This window comes from Ptychodera flava, chromosome 7, assembly GCF_041260155.1.
Source record: "Ptychodera flava strain L36383 chromosome 7, AS_Pfla_20210202, whole genome shotgun sequence".
Classification (NCBI taxonomy): Eukaryota; Metazoa; Hemichordata; class Enteropneusta; family Ptychoderidae; genus Ptychodera; species Ptychodera flava.
Window position 1 is genome coordinate 43,341,207 of NC_091934.1, and position 12,801 is coordinate 43,354,007.

Genomic DNA, 12,801 nt, shown 5'->3' on the forward strand with positions numbered 1-12,801 from the left:
TCCGCCATAGAGGGTCTATCGTGAATTCTCATTGGAATCTAAGAACAATGATACCATGCCATCGACCCCTACCCCCTTCTTTGCACTTGAACATATGTTGTCAGAGCTATTTAAGGACTGGTCAGTTTCTTCGGCCAGGGCAGTAGGGCACTTGATTATTATTTGCCGACGTCAAAAAGTGGCTAACCCCCAGCCCCTCATTCCAAGTTCGGACACAGAGTGACCCCCTTTCCAAACTTCGAACACATAAGCACCCCCACGTTCGATATAAATTATAATTATATATATATATATATATATATATATATATATATATATATATATATATATATATATATATATATATATATATATATATATATATATTCTGTTTATTGCGTTGGCTATGTTGACACAGCGTATCAGGTGAAAAGATGTCTACAAAAGAAACATACAGAAAAAACAAAACAAAGTAAGACTAGTTTTCATCTTCCTCAAATTATGAAAGTATTTGTAACTTACTTAGCTTGTGAAACAACGCTCACTGAGATTGGGAGACTGTAGAGTATATGTAATGTGACTCAACAGAGTATCTTAACCTCAATCCTAACTCATGTGCTTAATGTGATTTGTACCTCTAAATCGGTATAAAAGGATGTTCTTGCTAAAGAGGCTTCCCGATGTTACACTGACGATACAGCTCTTGTGTTTGTGTGCAAATTGGTTGCAATTATTTACACACTGAATAAGAATGTCACAAGACAAGAAAGACAGAAAAACGTGTGAATTCGAAGGAAGGTTGCGACGCGGGTGAAATGACTATCAAACTTCGATACACAGCCGAACAATGCATTGCATGCGCATTACTGAATCTTAGTCTGGCATTTGTGATGTTTTTCGAATCTGGTACACTAGGGGATATATGTTACCATTGACAGATTACATTTTGAAAAGCATGCGATCAGAAGTCAACATATTTGATGCTGTGTCCTTCTTTGTCAAACGCAAATTCTGTCATTTCGAAAGTGCTACTTGCTGTTCGATAAATTGATCAGTGAGATTACTATCCAGCATATTTTACTAGGTTTGAATTTCTTATTGCTAACTCGCCTTTTCTAGGATATGTATGTAAAACTGAGTAACACAACATGGGAAACATAATGGTGCACCTTTATGAGGACATGTCAGTCACAATCTTGCGACCTTATGAAGATATGTCCCTCCAACAACAAGAAATGAAACCTGTCTTTCTGCCAATAAAATTCAAAACAAGAACAGGAAATTTGATTTTTGGATTTTAAAATGTTGACTCACTACATATGGTACTCATTGAGAAAACTATGAACAATATTTGTCCAATTTAAACTAGCAATATCTGTGCATTGACAGATGTTTTAAAGTGAAATAAATGTACATAATTAGAATAAGATGGTTACAAATGTGTCACAAATTATCAAACGTGCGTGGTTTGTTCTGTGCTATGTGCCTTGTCTCTCGTCATTCTGATAGATGGTTATAGTAGTTAGGTCAATCTCCATGTATATAGAGGTGGTGAGATTGTCAGAATTCTAGTAAATGGCTTCATCGAACTTGAATCGCTCATCACCATGGGAGCAGTGCTTGATTGCATATGTTACTGATAAGAGCTCTGAGACAGCTTATGAACATTTGGGGTACAGGTAAGTGGGATGGATCAGTGAGAACAATGACCATGAATTAATTATTCCAGTGGATGAATAGTACAGTATTTGGAACTGTGCACCTGGGTTGGCATAAATAAATGCTCCAGTTAGTAGCATAGAGGAGAATTAATTGCAGTGAGGAAGTGATAGCACCAGGACGATGGATACCTGACTGGAAAGTCCTCTGCAACCATGTGCCTGAAAATGAGCCTACAAGATCAGTGAAACCACACTACTGACCACTCTAAACTCCGCTGCACCCGGACACTGGACACTGCGACATTGTGTACAAAACTGAACACTGAGACGCTGTGTGCAACCTTGTGATACAGAACTTTATTCTTGCCTGAAAGAGTAACATCTAACGTTTAAGAGGGAATGATCAAACTTGCAGATCGACATAGAGACGCTAGGCAAATTACATTCAATAAGAACAGCCAGGGGACCTCAAATAATAACTTCTAGGGTTTTAGGGGCTGCACCAGTAAACAATCTCGAGAAGGTCAGGATAATAAGAAAGAATCAAGAATTTCTTTTAAGTGTGGACAAGTTGTCCATCTAATTGCTTCCAGGAAATTCACACGATATCACAATCCTTCGGGATCTACATTGGTTGCTACTACTGCTTACCTACAAAGCTCTGCATAATAAAATCCCAGGAGATATCATTGATTTAATTAAGCCATACACACCTCAACGCTCTCTCCGATCGGCGAACAAGGGCTTGTTGGCCACAAAAACATACTACAACAAGACATATGGCAGCCGTGCTTTCTCTAATTGTGCTCCAAAACTGTGGAATGACTTACCACAAGAAATTCGTCAATAATCAAATCTGGAAACATTTAAAAACAAATTGAATACACTTCTCCTCAAACTAGCTTACTGTGCGGACCAAATCTTCTAAGCGTCATTGAACAGATATTTTTTCTTGGATCCTGGCGCTATTTAAATTATGTTTGATTGATTGATTTGATTGGTTGAATTGCTCAATGTAGGAGTCGGGGATTTAATAGTCAGTTTGTAGACTGCTGCCTTGAAGCTGGAAGTAGACAGTGACGAAACTTCCATACAAACTGACTCCCTAGTTTAGCAGGAATCAGCAATATGTGTGTTATTTTAAAATAATCAGAAAAGGGTAGGCATCCACGCTTAAGTGATAAGGACAAAGTTGTGATAAAATGTGATCACGAATTGCCTATAGTTAGCGTGGCTAGCATTTCACGCCCTAATTCAAGAGTTTTTGGTATGCCCATTGTTGAAGGCATTATCTATGATGTCCAGATTAAGGTATTGCGTTAAAGTGGATGTAGAGGTGTGGTAGTGAGGAGTGATTTGGTAAAATCTACTCAACTGACGGGGGAGGTCCAGCCTTGTGTGAAGATGGGCGGTACCTGTAGGAGAGCTCCAGTGGCTAGATAAAATACTAACACACCCTACTATCGAAGTGAAGTTGATGCATTGTGTATGCAGACACTGATATATGACTTAACCATAGGGGATTTTGACAGAGCTAGAGAGCCCAGAATCCTAATCCTAGTTGATTAGTGAAACATGAGAGTTCTGATGCAAGTGTGCTTGAGATAAATGTTGGGATTGAGGTGGCATAAGCTGTGCAGACTATGGCTCAGGCAATAGCCCAAGGGAAGCACGCCCGCCCTATGATTGATTCAGAGTGTTAAAAGGAAAAAGTTAATGTAGAAGTGCTCAAAGAAGCCCAACGGACTGACCTGACTTTGAAACGAGTTCAAGATTGGTGCAGTCAGGTAAAGAGAGAGTGAGTTGTGCGAGTAATTTTTCCCGTTTTATTATGAGCAAAGGGTTGATTTACAGGGAATTTGAATCACCAAAGATAGAACAGCGACGGATGTTTACAGTGGTGCCCAAGAAATTCGCGATGAAGTAATGAGGCTTGGAAACGACTCTGTGCTTGCTGGCCACTTAGGAGCAAAGAAAACTTCTGATAAAATTCTTAAACACTTTTATTGGCCTAGTATACATGATAATATTGTACGGTATTGTCGATCATGTGATGTGTGTCAGCGAGTAAAGGTTGGTATGTTACACTTTGGAAAATGCCGCTACTTGACACCCCATTTAAGAGGGTAGCTGTAGATTTGATAGGACCTATTATTTTAGGACAGTTACCAACCAGACAAATACCATCTGGACAATCACCACAAGACATTTACACCGCGGCTAATTACCACCAACCATTTACCATAGAGACATTTACCATCAGGATATTTACCCGTAATACTATTTATAACGACAATATTGCTTTGTCGAAAGTGATTTAAAATGGAAATGATGAAAAAAGGGTTCCCGGAGAATCACAGACTGTACGTGTGTGCATCTTTTCTAGTACTGTCTCGTGATGGGTGTCACATAATATACCTTTGAATATGTCTCGCAAGTTTTACTACACATTATATTTTTTAGTCTATGCCTATCAAAGAATCGAAGCCAGGACGCCAGAATTAAAGACCCTCCCACTAACCACTACACCACGCGGAGATGTCTGCATTATAATAATTGAATACCATAAATGTCATTTATTTCTGGTATTAAGGACGGGGACTATGTACGAAAATCGACGTCTGCGCAGGTGTTGCGCAATATTTATGTCGTAGCAGAGTGAGCTAAATATCGCAAAACGAGATTATTTGCGACATCTTAAATATAGGCTGTGTTACGCATAAATGAAGGTAAACGTATTAACTTGATGATGGCTTGTTATGAATGATCAAAACTATTATGTGACGATAAAAAATTGTAAATTTTCATGATATTGGCATCGATGTGATCGATTTAAGAAGGTACCGTAAATGGACTCGGACCTGCGTATTATGCCGCCATTAGCCGTCAAACTACGTCGCGCAAACGTACGCCAGCTAGCAGTGAAACTATGTCGTTTGGTCGTGCCAGTCGGCTGAAAGTCACCGGTAGATTCACTACCAAAGCAACACAAAACAGAGCCAGAAGAGTTTCTGAGGCCCTCAAGGATAAATGGCAATCCTCTAGTCATGAAAGTTTAAAGTCTGATACTCTTGTCGAGTCGACTGCGGCCACAACGGCTGACGACCATTGCTATGTTGGCTCGTGCAACTCGGTTCCGGAACCCAGCAATGAAGTAGTCATATGCGAATATGATGAAGACTACGATCCTTGGCGGCCAACAACCTACAGTGCCACGTGGAGAGATGGTAGGCGAATTGTTGATCTTGGTATCCTTGCAGATGGTTTATCTGGCTGCAAGCAATGCAGCATGCCGTTACGGATGACCGACACTATCGGCGAGACTCGACATGGTCTGGGTGGCTGGCTGCTTGTCAGGTGTTGCAACCTCATTTGTAATTTTGTCAACGTGGTTCCCCTTGGCCTGAGACACGGACCAAATAAAAAGATTTGGGATGTAAATACCAAACTTGCAATCGGTAAGTACGAATTTTTTACACTTTTTTTTGTTTCATGCACGCGCGCGAGTGTCAAGTCGATCGTTTACCTCAAAGCGAACGGATGGTTTGATATAAAATGTCACGCGCAAGCTGAGACCGTGTCAGTAGTGGCTTTGTTTTGTGTATTGTCACTCTTTCTGAGCAAAAAAACGATCGCCGTTTGTTTCCGCAAATCACATTGTCTCTCGATTTTCACTGTTACGTGAAATATTTCGTAGATTAGTGTCCGCAGAGAACTCTCGAGCTCTCGATGCTATGATACATTTGTGTTTGCTTAGACTCCCAAGAATTATGTCTTCATCTTTTGGTATACCCAATGTTTGTCGCTAGCCACATCTTTTCCATTGTGTTATTTCATAGGCATGATACATTCAGGTATAGGTGAGAGGAAAATTAACAATTTACTGACGTCAATCAACATACCACCAATTAGCAAAAACACAATAAAACTTAGGGAAAGAGAAGTAGGCAGTGTGATAGAAGCATCAGCTAAGGAATCAACTGAAGTAGCTTTGATGAAAGAAGCAGAGGCCAACAAAGACAGGTTTACCTTAAATTAGTGATCTACATATAACTGTATTTATTTTATAGTCTAAAGTAGATTATCTTTTGAAACAATACATTTTAATGTTGTAAAGACAATTTTAGAGTCGATACCTTTAAAAATGAAAAATTTATATGATTTTAGTTTTTGAAAACCATATAAGCTCAGCTATTGTTACATAAACACAGAATATTCTAACCATTATAACTATTCTTTTTTTTAGTTTTGTTTGGTAAGATATACTTATTTTCCTTATATATTCTGTTGTTGTACTTTCAACATTAACTTTTTTGTTTTATGCTTTACTCTTAAAACCCATAAAATTATACAATAGCTAGTTTTTATTGTCCAACTTGCAAATTTGGTTGTTGCATTAAAATATAAAAGACAATGATATCCTCTTGTTCTACTCAATAGTATAAAATAATTTGAATTGTATATTTTTTGGCATGACAAAATACATTCCACTGTTGATTGATCAATCTAGGCCTGGATTTTAAATTCATAGTAAATATGCTGCATGACAGTTGTACTAGCTTAATCTAGAAAGGCTGTGTTGAATTGCTCAATTCTGAACAGTTGAGCATATTTTCATATGTAGGTCAGTAAAGTATTATTTTTTTATTTCATTGTACTTGTAGGGGAGATGTAATTTCCAACGACATTAGTGTTGATGTCAGTGTTGATGGTGCTTGGCAAACACGAGGTAGTGGAAGGAGTTTCAACAGTTTGTCAGGTATGTGTTTTGAAAGTTGAATTTCATCAAAAACATGTATAATCCAGAAAATATATCTGAAGCGTTCATTCTTTTGATTTACCGGAATGTATTTGTAGTTAGGAAAAGTTTAGCAATAAGCAGTAAGTGTTCAACTTGAAAAAAGCAACTATGAAATCTAAACAAGAATAAAATATAAGAGTCAATGATTTGTTTGCAAAATACTATTTGTATGGATGAGGATTTCATTTCACAGTAGTGACATATTTACCTTCCCTGATGGTCATTGTATGTCCTGTTAATGATTAGGCATTGACAGTAAAGAGACATTTTTCCTAAAAAAGAGGAGTGTCAGTGAAAAAAATTCATACAAAAACGCACTTTCCATACGCAGAGTTAAAAATTATACATGCTGGCAGGATCACAGCCATACAATGATACGTTGACATACTGGAAACCATTTAGGCACATACAGAGAGATGTTGGCAGAGATAAATCCTAATTGCTCTCTCACAGTATCTTTGTGTATGCTTAGATAACTGTTGAAAACAATGCTGTATATCCACAACTAAGAGTATTATTGGCTCCTTTTTTTGGTATGTCTAACATGCTGACCCTTTTGAAACACACATTTCAGTGCCATTGACACTGTGATATTTTTAGCTAAAAGATTTAGGAAAATTCTTTTCTCTTACAGGCCATTGTAGTATGATTGGTACCAAAAGTGGAAAAGTGCTAGGATATTCTGTGCGCTCAAAAACATGCCACATGTGTAGTACTGCAGCACGTTATGGTAAAGAGCCAAGGGAGCATGACTGTAGACACAATTGGTATGGAAGCTCAAAGGGTATGGAAGCCGATATGGTTGTTGAACTTGTAAACAATGTTCATGGTTCATCTTTGGGTGACAGTACCGTATGTGTCGGAGCAGTTGTTGGTGATGAAGATTCTGCTACAATACTAGAGTTCACAAAGAAGTTGATGAAAGGATTGAAAAGAAGTCAGACTTTAATCACCTGAAAAAGATTCTTGGCAACAAACTATATGCCCTGCAAGCCAAACATAGAACATTAACTGTTAAAGTTATCAAATATCTACAGAAATGTTTCAGCTACATGCTGAAACAAAACCAAGGAAATGCAAATGGTATCAGAATGGGCCTTAAAGCACTCTCTTTTCATCCATTTGGTGAACACCAGTACTGTGATGGTAGTTGGTGTGGTTATTTACATAAAGGAGCCAACTACAAGTTCAAATCACTTCCATATGGTCGACCACTTAATGATCCAGTCTTAAAGGAAGAACTTAATTCTGTGTTTGAAGGTTTTCAGTGTGCGGCTGATAAGTTGGCAAATACAGATAGTACCCAAGCAAATGAAAACTTCAACAACATTGTTGCTTCGAAAGCTCCCAAGTCATGCTGCTATGCTGGATCTGACAGTTTGAATTTCAGAGTTGGTGCAGCAGTTCTCCAAAAAAATGATGGTTACAGTTATGTCTCTTCGGTAAGTGATTGTGTAGTCTGTATGGCAAAATATACCCAAACGTGATGTCTTTGCAGTGCACAGAAACGCTAGTTTTTCATAAGCTGACAGTAACACTGGACTGGTCATAATGTGACTCAAGTGTTATATTCCCCAGAATTACAAGCATTATTTCAAACCAGCCCAGTGATCATGTGATGTGGATCGAGTTAGCATCAATCTACACATTGCTTTAATGGTCGTGGCACATATTTATAGAATTTTTCAGGGACAATGATACTACTTCTTTTCATAGTATCATCAATTTGGATCTGTTTAGGATGCTATTTATATGGTTCTGCTTATCACAAATATACCCTGAAGTGTTGGCTTTTGGAGTTGTATTCTCACACTTTCCCTAGCCATGCAGTATAATTACTTCTATTCTATGAGTTTTTCGTAAATACAAGAAATTGTATCTTATGACCATAAATAATTTCAAACTGGAGTTGAGACAGCCCACTTCAGTTAACAACACGACAAAAAAGTATTAAAAAAATTTATACTGATGTTATTGTAAACTTGTCATTGTTTTGCCATAGGTAAATGAACGGATTGGCATGTCTCCAGGGAAGTATTACAATATACTGATGTTATTGTAAACTTGTCATTGTTTTGCCATAGGTAAATGAACGGATTGGCATGTCTCCAGGGAAGTATTGTGTGTCACGTGCGTCCTATCTGGATAATCAAGAAAGAAAGAGACGGATGAAGAGCCAGACCCGGTGTGCCAAAAAACGTCGTATCGAGCTGAAGGCAAACAAGTATTTAAAACAGAGTGTCCAAGAACTCCGTGAAGGTGACACATACACAACAGGAATTGACCTTGTTCAAAGTAATTACTTGTTTAATCTAGTCCTTGTTTATAATTGATGTGAATGAAAGTTTGGATTCAGATAGATGTAGATGAATGATTTTAGAATCAATGTAAAATAACTCTAAAGTGCTAATAGTTGAATGTTTGTATTGATATGGCTCCATGCATATACTGATTTACCTTTCAACTCAATGTCATAAAACTGATGAAACATGTGCATGAAGGTCTGTAGTAAGTTTGACATTCATTGATGTGGTAATATTGTAAATGATCACACAAAAACCTAATGCTTACAGTATGACATGTACCATTTCATCTGCAAGTGTGCACATAGTCATTGAGTGACCTGATGTACTCTATCATTTGCTGGATGGCAATTTTGTTATTTGCATAATTGTAGAACTAGTTACTCAGTTCATGTCTGCTTAAAGTTTGATATTTGCCAAATACCTAAAACATTGAACCATGGACCATAGGTTTTACTGTTTTGTTAATATTCTATTTCATGAGAAGTAAAAACTGAATCATTCATTCCCATATATTTTATCTGCATCTGCTTCTATTTTTTTATTCAGAAACCCAAGATATACAGGAGATACCTTCCCCTTCTACAGAACCAGTTCCACGACCAATAGAATTGACTGATCAACCTGTAGTGTATTTTGACCTGGAGACCACTGGATTAGGTAGGTGTTGTTGTTATCAATGTGATAATATGTGGTGTTTTTTATGGCTATTGGACTGTACACACACAGATCAATCATTAAACTGAAGCACATTTTTACTGGAAACAGAACAATTCATCCATGATTCAAATTTCTGCCAGCATTGTTTTAATGATCATGACTTGCTTATCAAAATCAGCAATGGTTTACAGACAATAGGCAGATGACATTATTTTCATACCAACAATAAGCCAATCAATGCCTCAAGTGTCAGTTTCAGTTTATTACTTATCTCCCAGGGCAAAGTCTGACACAGCAAATGAAATTTTCATTGAAATTTACTGTAATCCAAAATAACATAAACAAATCTAGCCATTTGTCATGATTTTTTTTTCTTTTTCAGCAAGAACATCACACATAACACAGCTTGCAGCTGTTGGACCAAAAGGGTGTCTGAATGTGTATGTGATACCTAGGATTCCAATAAGTGAACCAGCATCAAGAGTGACCGGTCTGGCAATGAAAAATGGAATGCTAACACAGAATGGAAAACCTGTCAGTGCAGTACCAGTAAAACAAGCATTGTTGACATTGTGTGACTTTCTTGGACCAGAACCTTGTATTCTGGTTGGACATAACATCAAGTCATTTGATTGTAGAGTTTTATATAATGCTGCTGTAGCAACAGATATGGTTGATCAATTGTCTTCACACATTGCTGGCTTTGTTGATTCATATAAAGTCTTTAAGACCTCATATCCGGAATGTGAAAAGTACTCACAAGTTGCACTCGTTTCAAAATTTGTTGGAGAAAGTTCAGTGCACATGATGCTTTAGCAGATGTGAAGCTTTGAAAAAACTTATTGAAAAGGTGCAGCCATCTTTCGATGAGTTTACATTTACATGGGAGTTTGTCAGGGAGTCTGTAGAGCATGCAAAGGTAACAAGCCAAACATGCAAACCTTACATCCTCTTGAACTCAAAGGGTGTATAAGTAAATGTATGTGTAAGAAAATTGCAAGCAGTGGCCTTGCTATGGGCCATTTAGAGCTTGCATTCCACAGGAAAGGTGAAGAAGGCATTGAATCATTGTTGAAAGAGAAAAATCAAAATAGAAAAGAAAGGGTGACAAAATCCAAAAAAGTTATCAATAATATTTGTAAATTTTTTTCTCACAGAATCAATACTGTTTGTCTAGCATCATAACTTTGAAATTTATGGAAAACTCCATGCTGACTTGTATTAGATATTTGATTACTTTAATTGTTAAAGTTCTCCTGACATGACAAACCCATCTCAATGGTATTAGCAAACTTAAGTATAAATAATAAGTGAAATACTGAGTACATTCATTACTGTTGAAAACTATTCTTGACCCGAGAATGAATACTTTTTCACCCAATAACAGCAATTTGAAAGACCCTACCTAAAGTGATCTTACAAATACGGAAGGGATGCAAATACAAACACAGTACCGCTGAGCCTAGCCAAGACTGTAGACGTCCATAGAATTTGGAAGATTATCTTGTACAAAAAGTTCTGACATGCCAAATTGCTGTATATGTATTGCAGTAGACTATAGTCTATAGAAGCTATTGGGATGGGTATCCGTCCGGCGTCCGTCATCAGTATGTATGTATGTATGTATGTCCGTTTGTGAGGTGTCTGTCTACTCAAATATCTTGAGAACCGCAGTACTTACTGATTTGATATTTATCTTAATGTAATATATTGAAATTATGATGAAATCTTCAATTTTGTATTTTTGCAGCTAATTTTGCCATTTTTGGTCAGGCCATCCTGAAATGAGCTATCAAATATATCCACCTACTTCATCAATACATGTGTCACAAAAAGTTATTCTCTACAGAACACAGCAGAGCTGTGTCGACTGTTGGGTCGCTTGTTTTTTCAAAACAGCTGGTATAAATATTCAGTTTACAGGTCCCTAGGATGATCTTAGTGAGATAATTTCATACAGTCAGGAAATGCTCGATTTTGTATCCATGTCTCTAGTAGCTTCAGGGACATTGGCCCTATGTTTTTCTCAGCTGGTTTGGAAATGTCACTCATGTCAACACTCTGTTCACTATCATAGTCATACCAGTATTCCAATTACAAATTTTTCTCATGACTTCAAATCATTTTACACATTTGAATATCTATTTGCATATAAACCAGTCATTCAGAGATCATTTACAGGTCATGCAGAGCTGTTGAGACAGTACTGAAAGATTTTGTAGAATATTTATTGTACATACTACTCTTGGCATTATGGCATCTAACTATGCCTTACTAAACAATGTATTGTACATGTACCTTGATGCCTTACTAAACAATGTATTGTACCTTGAAATACTTTTAGTATGTATACACAGTGTTTTGGTGTTGATGATTCATTCTTCATCTTTTAATCACTCCGGAGCAAATAAATAAATACAGCATAATATTTATAAAATATTGATATAAAATATTTATTATATAATATTGATTATATAAGAAGATATCATACTATGATGTAAGCATATATGAAGTAAGCAATAAAGCAACATTATCAATCAGTCAAACGCTGCTTATGCTCTTTTTTCTACACTTGTGTAAAGGACACCCTGTAACTCAAAAAATAACACTTGAAACTTCCTCAATATTTGTTGATATATAACCAATGCAACAACGTAAGCAAAAATCAGAAAAATGACAATATTGTCTGATAATTTTTGAGCATGTACCTAGCCAAACCCACTTTTCCCTCTTGTTTTTGTTGACATAATTGATCAAAGAAACAATATATTCAAAAATCAGGTTTTGAGCATGTTCCTTTGCTGAAAGTGTCAAAATGTGAGAAAAAGGCCCTTTTTGGTTGAAAAAACATGGGGTAGGGGTACCTTAGGGACCCTCAAACTTCAAAAGTAATGGGGAACCCCCCTTTTTCTGTCGATATTTATTGATATAATTGATCAGAGCATATTATATTAAAAAATGACAATATTCCCTGACAGGTTTTGACCATGTTTCTTGATGAAAATATGAAAAAAGGCCCCTATTCAGCTGAGGGAAAAAACATGGGTTAGGGGTAATATAGGACCCCCTAACTCAAAAAGTAGCACGGGGACCCCCCTTTTTCTGTTTATTTTTGTTGACGTAATTGTTCAGAGCACAATATATTCAAAAATCAGAAAAATGACAATATTCCCTGATAGGTTTTGAGCATGATCCTTGCTGAAATTATCAAAATGGGAGAAAAAGGCCCCTTTGTAGTTGAAAAAACATGGGTAGGGGTAATATAGGACCCCCTAACTCAAAAAGTCAGCACGGGGACCCCCCTTTTTCTGTTTATTTTTATTGACGTAATTGTTCAGAGCACAATATATTCAAAAATCAGGAAAATGACAATATTCCCTGACGGGTTTTGAGCATG

General features: G+C 37.0%; 1 protein-coding gene across 1 annotated transcript; it reads left to right on the forward strand.

Annotated features, from left to right (window-relative positions):
- Positions 1-4,241: 4,241 nt before the first annotated feature.
- On the forward strand, positions 4,242-11,770 carry LOC139137624 (uncharacterized). Its single transcript, XM_070705817.1, has 6 exons — positions 4,242-5,098; positions 6,305-6,399; positions 7,076-7,883; positions 8,526-8,736; positions 9,294-9,404; positions 9,787-11,770. Exons 3-6 carry the CDS (start codon positions 7,494-7,496, stop codon positions 10,218-10,220), a joined length of 1,146 nt encoding a protein of 381 aa, XP_070561918.1. The 5' UTR covers positions 4,242-5,098; positions 6,305-6,399; positions 7,076-7,493; the 3' UTR covers positions 10,221-11,770.
- Positions 11,771-12,801: the final 1,031 nt, after the last annotated feature.

Coding starts and splice junctions, on each gene's coding strand:
- LOC139137624 (XM_070705817.1), top strand. CDS start 7,494: ATGCTGAAACAAAACCAAGGAAATGCAAATGGTATCAGAATGGGCCTT. Junction 8,737..9,293: donor AGGAATTGACCTTGTTCAAA/GTAATTACTTGT, acceptor TTTTTTATTCAG/AAACCCAAGATATACAGGAG. Junction 9,405..9,786: donor CCTGGAGACCACTGGATTAG/GTAGGTGTTGTT, acceptor TTTCTTTTTCAG/CAAGAACATCACACATAACA.